The sequence below is a fragment of the Zeus faber genome (assembly GCF_960531495.2).
Source record: "Zeus faber genome assembly, chromosome: 7".
Classification (NCBI taxonomy): Eukaryota; Metazoa; Chordata; class Actinopteri; order Zeiformes; family Zeidae; genus Zeus; species Zeus faber.
In genome coordinates, this window is record NC_137203.1 from 3,574,786 (window position 1) to 3,592,774 (window position 17,989).

The 17,989-nt window shown below is 47.2% G+C and overlaps 1 protein-coding gene across 2 annotated transcripts in view; it reads left to right on the plus strand.

The window, feature by feature from the left end:
- Window positions 1–1,338: 1,338 nt before the first annotated feature.
- LOC307232944 (metal transporter CNNM4) overlaps window positions 1,339–17,989 on the plus strand; it is a gene marked incomplete at its 5' end in the record, with an annotated part of 38,531 nt that continues 21,880 nt past the window's right edge. The window contains one exon of one of the 2 annotated variants that reach the window (XM_080004159.1): window positions 1,339–2,767. In XM_080004159.1, coding sequence (XP_079860285.1) covers window positions 1,348–2,767 — 1,420 coding nt within the window. The remainder of the gene's footprint in view (window positions 2,768–17,989) is intronic. The other variant, XM_080004158.1, reaches the window with a different exon arrangement.

The window sequence follows — 17,989 nt, forward strand, 5'->3', positions numbered from 1 at the left end:
GATAGATAGATTGATAGACAGACAGACAGACAGATAGATGATAGAAAGATAGACAGACGGATAGATGGAAGACAGACAGACAGACAGATAGATAGACAGACAGATAGATAGTTAGATAGACAGAGAGACAGACAGACAGACAGATAGATAGATAGACAGATAGATAGATAGATAGACAGAGAGACAGACAGACAGAGGGACAGACAGACAGATAGACAGACAGACAGATAGATAGATAGATAGACAGACAGATAGATGGATAGATAGATGGCAGACAGACAGACAGACAGACAGATAGATAGATAGATAGATAGATGATAGACAGACAGACAGACAGATAGATAGATTGATAGACAGACAGACAGACAGACAGATAGATGATAGAAAGATAGACAGACGGATAGATGGAAGACAGACAGACAGACAGATAGATAGACAGACAGATAGATAGTTAGAAAGACAGAGAGACAGACAGACAGACAGATAGATAGATAGATAGATAGATAGATAGATAGATGATAGACAGATAGATAGATAGATAGAGAGACAGAGGGACAGACAGACAGATGACAGACAGATAGATAGATAGATAGACAGACAGACAGACAGACAGACAGACAGACAGATAGATAGATAGATAGATAGATAGATAGATAGATAGATAGATAGATAGATGACAGACAGACAGACAGACAGATAGATAGACAGAGAGACAGACAGATAGATAGACAGATAGATAGACAGATAGATAGATAGATAGATAGATAGATGGATGATAGACAGACAGACAGACAGATAGATAGATAGATAGATAGATAGATAGATAGATAGATAGACAGAGGGACAGACAGACAGATAGATAGACAGACAGACAGACAGATAGATAGACGGACAGACAGATAGATAGATAGATAGACAGATAGATAGATAGATAGACAGACAGACAGACAGATAGAGAGACAGACAGACAGACAGACAGACAGACAGACAGACAGACAGACAGACAGACAGATAGATAGACAGACAGACAGACAGACAGACAGACAGACAGACAGACAGACAGACAGACAGATAGAGAGACAGACAGACAGACAGACAGACAGACAGATAACTGAGTGTTTAACATGTATTGCACGGGCTCACGCTCCATCCACTGAGTGTACTGTACCTTTAAATCCTATAGCCTCCGTCAATTCAGAGGAAAATAAAAATAAGGGGGCTCGCTCGAGACGCACTTGTGACGTGTGAGGCACCGATTGGTCACGGAGCCCAACGTGGGCGGGGCGTCGAAAAAAAAAAACCCGAGTCGGTGACGTCAGTTCCCCGTTCCCAGAGAGTGAAACAAACATGGCGGCGGAGCGGAGTGGACCGGGTTTCACGCGGACCTTACTCCTCTTGTCGTGCTTCGCGGTCGGCGGACAAGCCGAGACGGGGCTCCCGCAGCCCGGCGAAGCCACCCGCATCCTCGGCATGCGGCTGGAGAGGAGCGACAAGGAGGCCAAGACCACCGACGACGGGGTCATCCAGGTGACCGAGGAGAGCGACGTCCAGCTGCGGTTCTACGGGCTGAGGATCGTGCCCGAGACGACGGCGATCATCCGCTTCATGGAGCAGGACCCCGGCGACGAGGAGGAGGAGAGCGGCGGCGGCGGCGCGTCCGGTCGCAGCGTCCCCTTCAACAGGACTTGTTCCGAGTTCACCAAAGACTTGCTGGTGCGGGCCGGGATGAACGTCAGCGGCCAGGGCACCTCCGGGGTGCTCGGCGTCCGGATCAAGCCGCTCCGCAAGAGCGAGCCGGAGAAGCTGTACGGCCTGTGCGTCAAGGACGGCCGGGACGGGCGCTGGTACCTGCTGGGCGAGGACGACGGCAGGCTCCGCGTGGTGGAGGAGAAGAAGTCCCTGCTGCCGCTGTGGCTGCAGGTGATCATCATCTGCTGCCTGCTGGTGCTGTCGGGCATGTTCAGCGGGTTGAACCTGGGGCTCATGGCGCTGGACCCCATGGAGCTCCGCATCGTGCAGAGCTGCGGTACCGACAAGGAGAAGAAGTACGCCCGCAAGATCGAGCCCATCCGCAGGAAAGGAAACTACCTGCTGTGCTCCCTGCTCCTGGGCAACGTGCTGGTCAACACCACGCTCACCATCCTGCTGGACGACCTGATCGGCTCCGGGGTGGGCGCCGTGGTCGCCTCCACCATCGGCATCGTCATCTTCGGGGAGATCGTTCCCCAGGCGCTGTGCTCCCGGCACGGCCTGGCGGTGGGCGCCAACACCATCCTGCTGACCAAGCTCTTCATGCTCCTCACCTTCCCCCTGTCGTGGCCCATCAGCAAGCTGCTGGACTGCGTGCTGGGCCAGGAGATCGGCACGGTGTACAACCGGGAGAAGCTGGTGGAGATGCTGAAAGTGACCGAGCCCTACAACGACCTGGTGAAGGAGGAGCTGAACATGATCCAGGGGGCTCTGGAGCTCAGGACCAAAACGGTGGAGGACGTCATGACCCCGATCGGCAACTGCTTCATGATCCACAGCGACACGGTGCTGGACTTCAACACCATGTCGGAGATCATGCAGAGCGGCTACACCCGCATCCCCGTGTTCGAGGACGAACGCTCCAACATTGTGGACGTCCTCTTCGTCAAGGACCTGGCCTTTGTGGACCCGGACGACTGCACCACCCTCAAGACCATCACCAAGTTCTACAACCACCCGGTCCACTTCGTGTTCCACGACACCAAGCTGGACTCCATGCTGGAGGAGTTCAAGAAAGGTCTGTCCGGGTCGCCGTGGGGTTTACCTTGAAAAGCTCACCTTCACTTTTATCTATTCACCCATTCACCAATCCATCCAACCATTCATTCATACATTCATTCATACATTCATCTATACATCCATTCATCCATTCACCCATCCATGTATTCATCCATACATCCATCCATACATGCATTAATACATACATCCATACATTCATACATTCATACATCCATCCATACATGCATTAATACATACATCCATACATTCATACATTCATCCATACATCCATTCATTTATCCATCCATTCATTCATTCATTCAACTCGTTGAGGCTTCACTAGGCCAGTGGGACCCGCCCTCACATTGGTTTTCCTGTTAGTGTGTATCTGTGTTCAGATGCTTGGGTGGTGGTTGCTGTTGATTTGATTCAGAGTCAGATTTGATTTATTTGCCATTTGCACGGGTACAGGGCAGTGCATCGCAATTGTTACGCATGACTCTGAGTCAATGTTGTACATTTAAAATGGTACTTAAAGGAGCAGCAATAGATATAAGACTATATATACATATTAAGTTTAATAATAAAGAGATAATACAATTATTGCACACAACAAATACACACTATATATACCTAAATAAATATTAAAATACAATTATTGCACGAGACAAAGCACTGGGAAAGACTCTGTAGGACAGAGGTAAAGGTAAAGCCAGGAGAGGGAGAGGGGGTGAGGTAGTTAAATACAAAACACAGATACGGAATAAGATCTTTGTTTGCCTAGTGTTGTGATAAGATTGCCAATATACTAGAATGCAAAGAACTAAAGATCAGATGGCTTGTGTGTGCAATGTGATCATTACTGTACGGCACAAACAGCTGTCAATTATTACATTTAATTTTAGGAACCAAACTCACACACATAACAGATGAGAGTGAACCAGTAATCTCTGTTTGAACGTGCAAGTAAATGATTCACAGTTATACAATTTCTACACAATTTTCGTTAGTAGGTTCATGTACTGTGTATCCAGTGGTTTTGAACTGTGTACTCGTACATACAATGCTGGTGTCGGCCTATCGAAAGGAGAGTCTTGGAGGCGTGAGATTCGTGATGTGCATTTTTATATAAGTATATATTATATAAGTCTATATAAGTGTTAACATCCGGTTGTCAGACACTTCTTATTATTCAGATTTTTGTTTTTTTTTGCATTTGCATAGCAGTTATTTTGGTTATGAGTTCAAAAACAGCAGGTAATCCTTTGATTATAGTACCACAGCAAGACAAGGGAGTTGAAAAGATCCAAGCCGTGTCTAAAAACGGCTGGGTTGCCAAAAAGGTATTTTGGTAACCCGGTGCTGGGTCAAAAGGGGGCCGACCCAGCCATGGGCTGTTATAACCCGGCAGGGTTGGGTTTTGGGCTTGACCCAGCACGTTGGCTTATCTTTTCTACCCAAAAATGGGTAAATATTACTACTACTATTACTTGGTGAGTTAAAGCTACCAAAAAGTAGGGTTAAAAATACAACCCAAATTCTGGTATCAGTATCACTTGGGTTAAAATTACTTATTTTATTTAGGTCAACTTCTGCATTAAGAAATGCATTGATGAAATTAAATTCTTATGAAATGATGAAACAAGCCCATTATGTCCCAAACATTCTTATATTGCTACGAGCCGAAAGTATCAAGTTAGTCCCTTATTTCCAATCATAACTAACTGAACGTTCCAGTACATGAAATATAAAATGTCTTAAATTAATTTGACATTTATGTGCATGTGCATAAGAACATAGAGGTACTCTGTTGTCGCTCTGGCCGGGTAGTCCATCATGTTAGTTCCAATCTGAAAAAGGAACAAGAACAACATTCTCCACGGTTGCTGCAACAGGTTTAACTCCAAATGTGGGGCAACATTATCAGCATTGGGACAAGAACAGATCTTCTTTATTTTTTCTCTGCAGACTGCGCGTAAACGTCATTCATCCAATACAGGACCTTGTTATAACTGAACCTGAAAACTGAGGTTTGCATATACAATTTTGCAAATACAATAAGCGCATTACTCTGTAGTGGTGCACGCCCGTTCAAAATGTAAGACTTTCTGAGACGTTTTAATGCTACAGTTGAACGAAATATCAAACGACTCAGGAAAGACATGCTCTGTGACTCAGTCGTAGAGCGTTGAAGCCCCGCCCGCCCCCTGCAGGCTCGCTGTGCCCTGTTTATTGAAAGTTTATTAATACAGCACACGTCACGTTTCCAAATTGCAGCGAATTCGACACTGCACGTCCTTGGGTCCCCAGCGAAACACCCACCAAGTGTGAAGTAGATTGAACGGTCGTGATAATCGCAGGACAGACAGACAGACAGACAGATTCCTTCCTTTATTGTTAGAAATAGAATATAGATATAGATACTGTAGTTAGATGCCAAACTGACCAAAGCAAGTAAATACCACTTTGGAGCTGGATATTAAAAATGATATGTCTTACCTCACAGGCTGCACGTGAATGAAGGCCTTGGTCTCCGGGGAGCAGCTGTAATGCTATGTCACCTTGTTTGTCTGTAAAATTTAGATTTCTGTCAAATGTCTTTTTAAAATGCAAGAGTGAAGCTGTATGTAACTTAGCTTTATTCACAACTTCATGCAGGGTAGCTTTTGGACATTTTTCTTTGCCAGCGGATCCATTCAAACTACGATGGACCCAATAAAGTTGGCCCCAGGTGGCTCTAGAATGCTCAAACTTGCAAAAAGGGGATTGTAAAGTGCAAAGGTCTTACCGTCGCTCTCTGAAAAGTTATGATTGACGCGGTTTAGGCCAAGAATAATGTTACATCCAGGGATATAAAGAATAAAAAAATGTTCAAAATATGAATACCCGCTGAGAGCAAATCTACGTTGGCGAGAAGGTCAGCCGCTTTCAGTTGAACTCCCAGAAGACTCCGGATTTAATATTGAGAAATCTAAGGACAGGAAGAGACAAAGATGCAAAAGAAGGTGTGAGACACAATATTCAGTCGAGTCAAACCTTTTCTGTGAGATGTAAGCTCGCCGTGCCTGGATTGTCCGCAAAACACGGACACTCCGCAATTATCTCTTGGGTTGGCTTCGTCCCATTTGCTCGGACCCGCTGCGCCCCGTGGATGGCCGTCTCCAGCGGGAGCTGGCCAACCAGGCATGGCGGCCGTTTTTCAGCCGTTCGCCCGCTCTGAAGTTAAAGTCGGTTCTGTGACGAGCAGAGAAATAAATAAATTCTTAACAAGCCGCGATAGATCAAGACCGATCCCACTCCAAAATGAAGAGTTAAGAAGAGTTAGGTTTGTTGCAAACGGCGTAGAGAATGAGTCACATCCACTCCTCAACGCGTTGACATGTTTGAGGTGGAAGTGCAGGACGCCTTGCTGTACCTGGCAGAACGACTCGGGTTTCTCGTGGCACTTGTGGTGTTGAATTCGACCGCCTGCCGGAGCGGAGCATTGCGGAGGCGCTGCTCCAGCGACTCTGTTGCAACATTATGCCTCCTCCCTGGGGTGAGCCCTGCGTCCTAACGTTTGGAAAGTAAACAGAAAAAAACTAACGAAAAAAAACACATGAGGAAATACCAGAGGCAGCAGCAACCCTGAAATGAAGAGTTGCCAATAATGGTTAACGTGAGGATTGCGCCCAGCCGCCGATGGAGCCATCATCTGACAGCTGAATGCTGGCCTCCCGCCCCCTCAGCATGGTGTTGTCTCCCCGAACATGATCGCTTCATGGTACTTTGCTTCGCGTCGTGTTTTAAGGGACGGGATAGAGAAACAGAGCAGACCTCTCTTTGGTGCTGAGGGCTTGATTGGTCGTTGATTTCGGATGTTGAGGAGCGAGACTCTCACACCTGGGCACCGAGCCCAAGGTGCGGGGAGCTCGGCTTCACGGTTCAGAAAGCGAGACTTTTACACTGGAACAGCTCAGGCCGCACACGTGATGATAACGTACTCCTCCCTAGATAAGTTTGTCAATGTTATCCAGTGGACAATGTGCCACAAAGCGATGGAACTTTAGTTTGCCGCCCGGTGACCATGTTTGCAGCATGCCATGACCATCCGTCTACGTGCCGTTACCATCTCCAGTCATGACCATGTTGTGTTTTATAGTGATGACAGGGACATACATCATGATTTACTGTGTGGGGGTTGTCACGTTTGCTTTGTGTGGCTTCACTGTAGTGTGGTTAGTAACTTTACCGACGTAGCCACATGCCGTGAGCGTCCCTCACACACGCAAATTGATCCACTATCCATGACGCCAGCATTGCCTTCGTACCTGAAGTTGGGCTTTGCGGTAACAGGCTTTTTATTTGCCTTTGTTAAAGGTGCAAAGACCACCAGATGGCTTTATGTTTTCCTCAGAGCGCTCCGTGTAAGCGATCAACACCACTTTGGAAATCAGAGAAGGAGCTCGTTGACTGAAGAGGTCAGTGGAAATTGTTGCAGTTTTGGTTTAATAAAAGTTTGTTTAATTGCGCAATCATGGACATGTATACGTAGACGGCGCGTTGACGCGTCGGGCTCGCCGCTGCGATACGTCAACGTCGCCGCCATGTTGGAACGGGCGAGACTGTCCCGTAAACAAACACAAGTAAACGGGGGAGCTGCTGTTTTTCCTGGATAAAAACACTATAACGTTTACATTTCTCAACCGATTTCAGTGTTTTTTATATTTAAGGACTCATGACCTACCTGGAGCAGAATGTTCCACCGTCGGTCATTTCCTCTAATGGTTGCTCATTGGTTGACGCGCTTCCTGTGACGCGCTGCTGTAAATCCATCTTTTCCCCGGGAGTTGGTACCCGGTGTCAGTCTGAATGCAGAGTGATATGGAGGTTTACAGGGAACCAATCTAAAGCATGGTGTCATTATTCTATAGACACGACACTGTGTCATCAACATTAACTTCATCCTGAGGAGTACAAGCAAAAAAGTTGCTCTGTTGCTCCTTTAATGCTACCAAACAAACCCAAATATTGACAGAGTACAGTTCTTATCAAAAAAAAATAGCAATGTAAGAGCTTTTTTTGAAACCCAGATTGTGGTACCACACCCCGGACCAGCTCCACCTCGATGAGAGTGGAAAATAGGCTTAATCTGTGTGTGAGAAACAGTCACTTCTCCGTCAGCGCTCCGTCAGGTGGAGCACCAGACTCCGGACCATGGATCTTCTTTCGGTTCCAGAAATGTGATCCTCAGGACTGTCAACCAAGTCCTTCCCACCGGGTGTTTTGTTGAGGACCTCATGGATATTATATATAATATTTATATATATATACAGTATGCTTACCACCATTATACATATTTACATTATATTGTCACCATGATATACAAAATTTAAATTTACCATACCACTTTTTAAAATATATATTACATATATAAAATTGAGGAATGATTAAAGGAATAGATATAATAATAATAATAAAGTAGAAGTTGTTTTGCACCCTTCCGTCAGTCAGAGTGAAGCGAGGCTTCTTAACAGGCTTCTCATTCAATTAAGAACAAATGACCAGAAAAGATAATGAATCAAGATTCAAGAGGTTATTTGTCAAATTCATTTCCACACGTCCATACATACATACAGTGAAATGTCATGACACCCGGTGATTACGCACAAGCAGCTCCTTAAGCTCGGAAAATACCAAAAAAAAACTGCAATGCGCGCAACCGACACGAGGCGCTCGCGCGGGGGGGGGGGGGCGCCACAATCACGATTCCAGGTTGTGTAATGATATAATAGTATTAGTTGTCTGTGTTGTAGTAAATATACACTTACTTATATACTTATATACACCTTAACCTACCTCCAGGACTTAGCTCACACAGTAGAAGTCCTGGCCTGTCACAACGCTTCTATTTGACGTCCATTAAAGCTTCATCCTCCAGACCAGCGGTTCTAAACCGGTTCTAAACCGGTTCTAAACCGGTTCTAAACCAGTTCTAAACCAGTTCTATTATTAACATCGCTCGCACAGAGGTGGTGAATGTACGACTGTTGCTCCCTGCTCCAGAAACTCTGAAGTCGCTCTGTAAGCACTTCAGTTTGTCTTTGGGGCTTGAATCCTTGAACTGAAAGGAAGTGAAGGAAGTTGCTTCATCACCAGGGTCACATCCAGACGTGGTATGAGGTGCTTGATTTGTTTTGTTTATTTGTTGGTTTAATGCTAGCTGACGCTGGCATTTTATTCATTTTGTAACATCACCGTTACCTATTACGCGCGGGAGCAGACGGGGTTAAAGGTCGGGTCAGGTTGCCGTCGGCATAAAAATGGCCGACTGCAAAGAACGATGAGCCTGGATTTGGGGCGGCATCTCCAGCGCACTGCACCGGGCCACTATTTTTAACCCAATGTGAGATCAAATCCACCCAACCTGTAAGCCAGCAGCCTGAACCCAGCGTTGGAGGCTCATTAAAAGAACCCAGCTGCCGAGAGACGTTCTGTGGCTCTCCGTGGAAATGTACGAGACGCCGGGATATTGAGATTGTTGAAAACCAAACCAATGTCTCCTCGGTCCCCTACAGCCGGTTGCATTCCCCAAACACAGACAGAAGCGCACACACACACACACGCGCACACACACGCACACACACAGACAGACACCGTCTCCCACATGGTGTATTTTTCCTCTCTCAGGCATCTTGTCTCAAGGTCACAGCCAACACACACACACAAACAAACACACACACAGCGTGTGTTTGTATATATCCCCTGGTAGCTGTCATCACGTCGTTCACATGTGCTCAACGTCCAGTGTTCCCGCAGTCGTTTAAAAACACAGTAAACATGAAACTGTACCACAGGCTGAATATTTAAAGGGGACCTGTTGTGAAACTCACACTTTGGCAGCTGGTGCACGTCCACGTTGGTCTCTGATGGGTCTACGAACACGCACACACACACACACACACACACACTGTGAAATGAGACCACTCAGTCGCATCAAATTTGTTCAGAAACTGATTTGGTGGACGGATAAGGTGACAACTGTGAGACGGGCTCAGAGAACTGGGGCAACCAGTCGGGGCGCGGGGAATAGCAGCGTTTTCAATGAAAGCGACACACCCACTGAAAACACAAGGTCGGGAACCAGAGGCGTTTAGAGGCACGTTAGAATGGCTAGAATGCATAATCTGAGTGGTGCTCTCGGCAAAAAACTGACATGTTTTGGGGACCTTGGCGATCCATATTAACCTGTGGAAAAGGAGCATAATAGCTCCGCTTTAAAGTTGCTCTCAACTTGGCAAACAAGTCTTTACTGTTCATCCCAACTCCAGTCTTCTCTATTGATCCGCCCTTGGTGGCGGCGGCAATCCGCCGCCACGTCTCTTCGCGGCCGCGCCCTCCGGGCCGAATGGCCCAGTGGGCGCGGCCGGGGGGGGTGAGGCAGCACACAGGGCGGCACACACAGCTCAGCACATGTTAGCCGGGCTCGCCTCTAGCTGTGAGGCCGCCCTCCAGTCGTCCTTTGACAGCCTTTGTATCCGAGAGATTTACCGTCTGCTCCCAGGGGGCCGCATCACAGAGCCGCTGTATTAATAGTCACAGGCTCCAAGCTTTACTTATGAGGCTTGTACACTCATAAGGGGGCATTGGGTTGATATGGAAACCTTTTGGGATCGACTGAACAGCAACCCTGCCCCCTCGCCTCGTCCGTGACCCGAGCGGAGCTTCTCGAGTTCCACTCCCTGCGCCCTTGGCAGCAGTTGCCATGGTGATGGCATCAGACAGGTTGTCCGCTGGCTCCCCGTCGGCTTGTCTGCGTCAACGCCCCCCCCAGACACAGTCAAATACGGATACAGTGGAATGTTGTCCAGAACCCCCCGGGCGGCTCCGGGAAGCCGCTCTGGCCACGACAACGTTAAAACTCCCAAGAAACGTTTCCCAAACCGGGACGCGCACGAGTTTCCTTCTGTCCTCATGCTTCTTACTTATCACCCAGGACTGACTCACCGAGTTCATGGTGACTCACAGTGACTCTTAGTGAGTCATAGCAGAGGAACCTCGGTACTGGAGGGTGCTGTGGTTTTCGGAGGTTTTCTTCGTCAGCCGCGCGGGTCCACGTTTTTGATTCATCGGTTTTCCCTCCCGGCGGCGGTGGTCACGTGACCCGTGAACCACGTGAACCACCTATGGAGCGATGCCGCGGCGCCGCCTCCGTTTTGCAACAACAACCCAGGCCGTCCACGAGTGCCGTGCCGTTCCATTGGTCTCATGCTCGTCCTTGTTGAAAACAAAAGGAAGAGTAATTCTGGTGCAGTGTCTGTTAGAATATGCTATGTTGTCACGGGTGCACAAGCAAGCAGTGTTCGTGGTGGTCAGGTTTCTCCAGATGAACCTCTATGTGTTCAGGCACTTATCTGGCCACCCCACCCAGTCCCCGGGACCGCCGGTGAGGACCCCGGTCATGAGGCGCGGGCGGTGCATCCCACGATGCATTGCCAGGGCAAGACACCGGTAAAGGCCTCTCTGCAGTGTTGTCATGGCAACGCACTGAAAGAAAGCGCTCTTTTACTCGCAAACTTTTTGCACTTTTCTTCCGCGTTCTTCTTCTCGTCTCCATCCTCGTCCTCTCTTTCTTCGTCCCTCACCTCGAGCTCTCTGGGCTTTACGTCCCCCTCTCCTTCGCCGCCTTCCTGCCACGCCCCTCTCTCCCTCTGTCTCGTCAGTTATTAAATGGCCACTTTGTCATGTGTTCTTAGTGCGCCCTCAATGAACTTTGTACCACCACACACTCTCTCTCCCTCCCCCACCCTCACTTTAAGGCTGGGTTTCAACAACTCCCTTGCCTGACACTCCCTGCAGCAACACACACACACATGCACACACACACACACACACTCACACACACACGCACACACAGAGTTTTGTTACTGTGCTATAGGTTGCCCAATCCCTGGCTGATAAGGCCTGACCCGAGTGTTCGCTCTTTTGTTGAACATGTTCTCTCTCTCTCTCTCGTTCAATCTCTATCACTCCTCAAGGTTGGAGCTGCCTCTCTCTCTCTCTCCCTCTCTCCCTCTTTCTCTCTCCCTCTCTCCTTCTCTCCCCCTCTCCCCCTCTCTCTCTCTCTCCTTCTCTCTCTCTCTCCCTCTCTCTCCTTCTCTCCCTCTCTCCCTCACTCCTTCTCACCCTCTCTCCTTCTCTCGCTCTCTCTCTCTCCTTCGTGATCAAGTTGCTGATGCTGTGACATGACTAACTGCAAATAAAGGAACCTTAAAAGTCAAAAGTCTCTCTCTCTCTTTCTCTCTCTCTCGCTCTCGCTCCATTGCTGAAAAACATCTTTGGATGGTCCGGTTAGGACGGTGCTGGACAGAATATCGCCACGTAATGGTGATATGAGGCTAGATACCGTGTAGCAGTGTGGTTATCCCAATGTTGTGATGTAGTTTTGTTTTGTCTCACATTTTGGGGCAATACAGTCGAATAATCACATTTTTCTGAACCTTATAGACTGTTCCAGCTGTTCTAATCATGCTCATAATATCTACATTGCTGATGGTTGTTTCTCAGATATTGGCTAAATATCTCATGAAAGCGTCGACGGTCATCCGCAATAAGTCCTTTTTGATTGATAACTTTTTCTTAAATATCCAGCGTCTGTGCCGCTGCTGGTTTGCGCGGCTTCATCCCGACCCACGATGTGATAGAAAGAACTGTTTGGTTTTTCCATCTCGGCGTCAGTGAAGGGTCTGTTCTTTATCAAAGAGTGTTGTGCCGCACGCGTACGCTTTGGATCTTTCTCCTCTTCTATTTTTAAGAGACAGACCATTGAGTGTTTTGCTGAGCCACACACACTCACACACCCCGCAGCTGACCTGTCTGCCTGTCTGTCTGTCTGTAGCACCATTCTCTCGTTTGCGGAACAGCGGCTCCGTGCGATTGGTTCAGACGTGCCGCCTGCACTTCCTTTGTGCCGCTGGGACGACTTCCAAACGTCACCTCAGACACAGATCGGTCCGGTAGCAGCGGACGTGCCGCCATGTTTCAGACGCGAAGCATAGGTTGAGTGGGAAACCGTCTCCCCATGCCGCCGTCCTTTGAGTCTGTGAAGTGGTTTGTTGTACATAGCCCATTGAAAATCCATGGCTCGGGTCATGGCCGTGGGAGTAAGTTCCCTGATATGCAAGAAATATGTCATCACAACCATCCTTGAGAATCTCACACAATGTCACTTTTCGGCACAACATCTCAAATCTCATGTTGCGGAATCCAGGGGAAGTTGGTCACCTTGAGCTAGATGCTGATATAAATTGCATCAGACCAAAATTCTGTTTCTTATTGTTTATTATTATATAATACATGTACTCCTCACTTAACGACCAACTTCCATTCCTACAACCAGGTCATTAAGTGAATTGGTCGATAAGCGAGGACCCGTGTTATTTCACGGTAAGGAGGTGTGGCTAGTATATATGGTGTATATGGTGTGTAAAGTGAGATACGATAATATCAAGTCATATTTTCAGGCTATACTAAGCTATGTGATTTCCTTACGCCACTGGCATCCCAGACCAGTCTGTTTCATTACGCCTCGTCGCTGCCGACGGCCTTGGCCGGAGGCATCACGTTTTCGGGTCTGGACGTCTGTCCGTTCGTCCCATTCTCGCCATATCTCAGGAACGCCTTGAGACAGTTTCCTTCGATTTGGCGGTCAAAGGCCACGGTCTGTGACCTCTGTGACCTCACAAAACATGTTTTTGGCCGTAACTCAATCATTCCTATCTCTTCATTCATCATCTACTGTCATGGCTACAACTTCCTGTTCAATCACAATCAGCTTTATTGGCCAAGCATGTGAACACATACAAGGAATTTGACAGTTTTTTTTGTTGCTGTTAACAAACTTACACACTAATAGACATGGATGTAAATCGCAACTTGACTGGCTGACATCCAACTGCGACGCCGTAATTCCACTTCATATTAAACCATTTAATTTGACCTATATTAAATCGGTCAGTGCTCTAAAAGATCTGGGATAGAAATGCAGCTTTCAGGTAGTTACAGAAACCCAAAGCACAAAGACTGCACAAACAAATAAAGATGAAATGTATTAAATCAATCAAAATCAAATATGACGATATTTTGAAGAATTCCTTGATATCGATAATTTGATAATATTTTGGGCATGACTGAGTGCGCTTCCATAAAATATTTACATACACAAATTATTTGACAGTCATAAGTAACGTGGATTTCACAGTCAAGTGGGTGGAAACGTTGTTTAGAACAGTAACCAAAATCACAGACAATGTGTTATCTTATTTCATTATATATATATATGACATCAATGGCCCCACCCTACTTTCCTGATAAGTGTTTTGAATTAGAGTGCAGTCTCTTAATGGACACTCTAATGGGTGCTTCTATGTGTGCAGCAGGTGGAATCCAGGGCGTTGCCATTTTTGTTGTCGGGAACCTTGCACGCACACACACACACACACACACACACACACACACACACACATCCCTACAATCTGTCATGAACCTCCGCTGTTCCTTGCACCATCAAGTCTCATCCAATCAGTGGTGTGTGTGTGTGTGTGTGTGTGTGTGTGTGTGTGTGTGTGTGTGTGTGTGTGTGTGTGTGTGTGTGTGTGTGTGTGTGTGTGTGTGTGTGTGTGTGTGTGTGTGTGTGTGTGTGTGTGTGTGTTCTTATCAGCTGCCAACCGCTTCTCCCTCTTTTCCTGTCTTGGCATTGGAGCACCATGTGCTGACGGTGCACTCAGTGCTGTGTGTGTGTGTGTGTGTGTGTGTGTGTGTGTGTGTGTCACGTCAACACTTCCAGTCTGTGGTACCATTGTGATGTCAGTCAGTGTGAACGAACACAACTTGGCAGTAACGAGCGTTTCCACACGCACACAGCACTGTCATGTTGTCTGGTAGGTCGTGCATCATGTTATGTAACGTGGCTCCCGCTGTAAACCCGCTGTCGGAGTAGAAGTAGTTCAGTTCGCACAATCACATTTACAGGTTATTGAAGCCCTACAATATATTGACTCTATAATTGATCCTTTTTACACTGAGTTATGGATCATCTGGACGTTCAGCCACTGTTGTCAAATGCCGTAGCATTCCCAGCTCCATTACGTGGACTCTCTGCCGGACTGTTTGTGTTGTTTGTTTGGGTTGCACACTGATCAATTAATCATGTGAAATTCCTCGTAGTGTGTAACTAAAAGCACCAGAAACGCAGTGGGTCCATGGAGGTCCAGTGTTTCATTTTCCCTGATCAAGAGCAACAATAATATTAAAATATGAGTCACAACTGGGCTGTGCGATATATCAATATAAAATCTGTATTATGGTGACATAGTTAGATATCCTTTTTCAGGAACGTTACACTTCTGATTCTGATTCTAGTTCTAGCTGTTCTAATCAATGCATAATGCCCATGTTATCAGTAGTTGTTCCTCAAATGTTTCTTGTTTGTAAAAACACACAGTCATGCCCCAAATACCATTAAATGATCGATATTGAGGGATTCATCGAAAATTATAATGATATTTGATTGGTCATAATCTCCCTGCCCTAGGTCGGCACCTGGGCAACCATCTCTATCCATTTATTTTAGTGTAATGCAGCGGTGACCTTATCTGTCAGGAATTTCAGATTCACACAATGTCGCTGGAAAAACAGGTTAAAAGAGCACGGCGGCATCACTCAACGCATGTGTGTGCGTGTGTGTGCGTGCGCGTGTGTGTGTGTGTGCCTGGATGGGTGGCGTGCACGTGACATTCCGTTCCCAGACAGACCCATGGCTCTGCCTCTGGCCCCTTTGTCAGAGATGATGTCTCATGTCAACAAACACATCAGCTGGCGTGGTGTCTGCCAAGGTGCCCCTGAGCAATGCACTGGCCCGTCAATCGCTCCCTGAACATTCACAGTGGTCTAATTGGGGAACTCTGAGCTAGTTGGTGGAGCAGAGCGAGCTTGGGCTTAGTTCACTGTTTTAAAAACAGAAACGTCTCGACAAGATGTGGAGAACGCTGGAGCACCAAGGATTCTGAAAAAGGGACGCCTGGGTTTCAGAGACGTTGTTGTTGTTGTTGTTGTTGCTTAATTGCATTCAGCTGCAGGGTTGTCACGGTGATTTTAGTTGATAATAGTTGATTAATATTCACACAAACAATTAAATTGTCTGTTTTTGTTCATTTTATGACACTATGATAGCATAAAATAAGGGCAGGTCTTGGATCATTTAGCCTTCAAAATGTGTGTGTGACAAGTAATGGACAAGAAATGTAATTATCTGCAGGCTTTGTGGCAGCTTAAAGAGCAGGCTCTGTTTTCTGTAGGTGGAGGAGGGTGAAGCTGATGTAACTCGGGTCGCTGTGGTTCCCACTTGTTTTTACACTTTCAACACTTCTCTTTTCAAACTGGCTCCAGTGTTTGGTCTGCATTTACAAAACCGCTGCAACTCCGGCACCACAGCTAGAGCAGGTCTACAAGTACAAATGAATTCACTAATTGTTCACAAAAATGACATTTGTGCTCCTCAGTAAAACACATTTTCATGGAAAAAACCATGTACTATTAAGGGGGCGGTTTGAATCCCACCTGCGGTTATTCTTTGCGTGTCACTCCCCTTCCCTCTCTGCTCAAATGTGTTATAGGAGCAGAGCATCCACTGAACCCTCAAATAAAGGCAAATCTGGCAAAAATAGACCGTTTTAAAATCAGTGTTGTTATTATTTCTAGTAGTCCTGTGTGTATTCGGTATTGTTGAGCCCCCAGGAGTGATTACTAGACTGAGAGGGAAAACAAATGAAGCCTGAGCAGAGTCATAAAAGAAGGAAGCTGAAGTCGATCAGGTAAATACCGTTGCATAACGGGCTCTAAAAAAGGATTTTTTTTTTTTTAATGGCCATGCTTATTTTTAGCCGGACCACGCCGCTCCTCCAGAGATCGTCCCGAAGTTCACAAGGCCCGATGTCCTGCTCGGTGTTGAGGTGAGCGGGAGGCTGCGGGGTTCTGGGAAATGCACGTCGCGTCACGTCGCTGTTCAAAGTGACAGCTGTTGTGTGCGAGCATTTTGGGCGGCGATCCGTCTGTCGCCGGAGCTCAGGACCGCAGCCGGGCGCGGATTCGGACGCTCCAGACTTATATTCGTCCGCGCGCAGTTCTGCAAAAATGTCGCACGTGGACGCTCTTGGATGTAGCGCTCGCCTATGCGCGACGGGACGGCATTAAGTTTAACGAGCCTGTTATTATTTAAAAACCCAAGAAATACGTTTACTACGGCTCGAGGTTTGAAGAAGCGTTATGAAGACGCTTGACGCTTCCACCGCCGCTGGCTCCCTTTTTTAACAATTTGGATCTCTGCTGCTGTTCTGTGTTTGAGAACATTTCCCAGAGATTCTTCACTTTATAAATAACAGCCATTTATCGTATTTGCGTGTGTCTGCACGTGCTCGTCTATATTCCCCGTCCATCGTTGGTGGCGGGCTCCGCCTTTCCCACCGAGGACGGCAGAGGCGGGAACATTCACACCAAAAAGTCTCACACTGTCACACGGACCCTTGCATCGTGTACCCCCACAGGGACGTGAACACACAACTATGGGGAAGTGTGTTTCAACTGTTAGGCGTGCGTGTGCCTGTGCCTGTGCGTGTGTGTGTCCTGTAACAGCAGACGAGTTATAAAGGTGTTTGAACAAAGGTTTAGGTTGGAAGAACGGTGATAAAGGAACTTCCTCGCCGCTCCTCTCCTCTAAACACTCCATCTTCAGTTTCCTCTTCGCTTGCTCCCGTGTTGTAATGCTCTGTATTTACCCAGCCCTACGCTGTGTGTGTGTGTGTGTGTGTGTGTGTGTGTGTGTGTGTGTGTGTGTGTGTGTGTGTGTGTGTGTGTGTGTGTGTGTGTGTGTGTGTGTGTGTGTGTGTGTGTGTGTGTGTGTGTGTGTGTGTGTGTGTGTGTGTGTTCCAAAGTAGTCAATAGACTCTGGAGTGGATCTCCAGTGAGCGGTGGTAAGTCAGTCCCCTGCGGTCCCACTTCCTCTGAAATATTGACTCAGCTCTACAGGGAGCTAGGGGAGAGGTCACGCACGCACGCACACACACACACACAGCTCAAAGCGTTCCATTGCATTTCCATTGCATCATTTGTTCCTTTGTTTTGGTTCCACGATGATCTCGTGTGAAATAAACTTTGAACGGTGACGACTGAACCCTGAGACTAGACGCTGTGTCCCCAAGGAAACGCG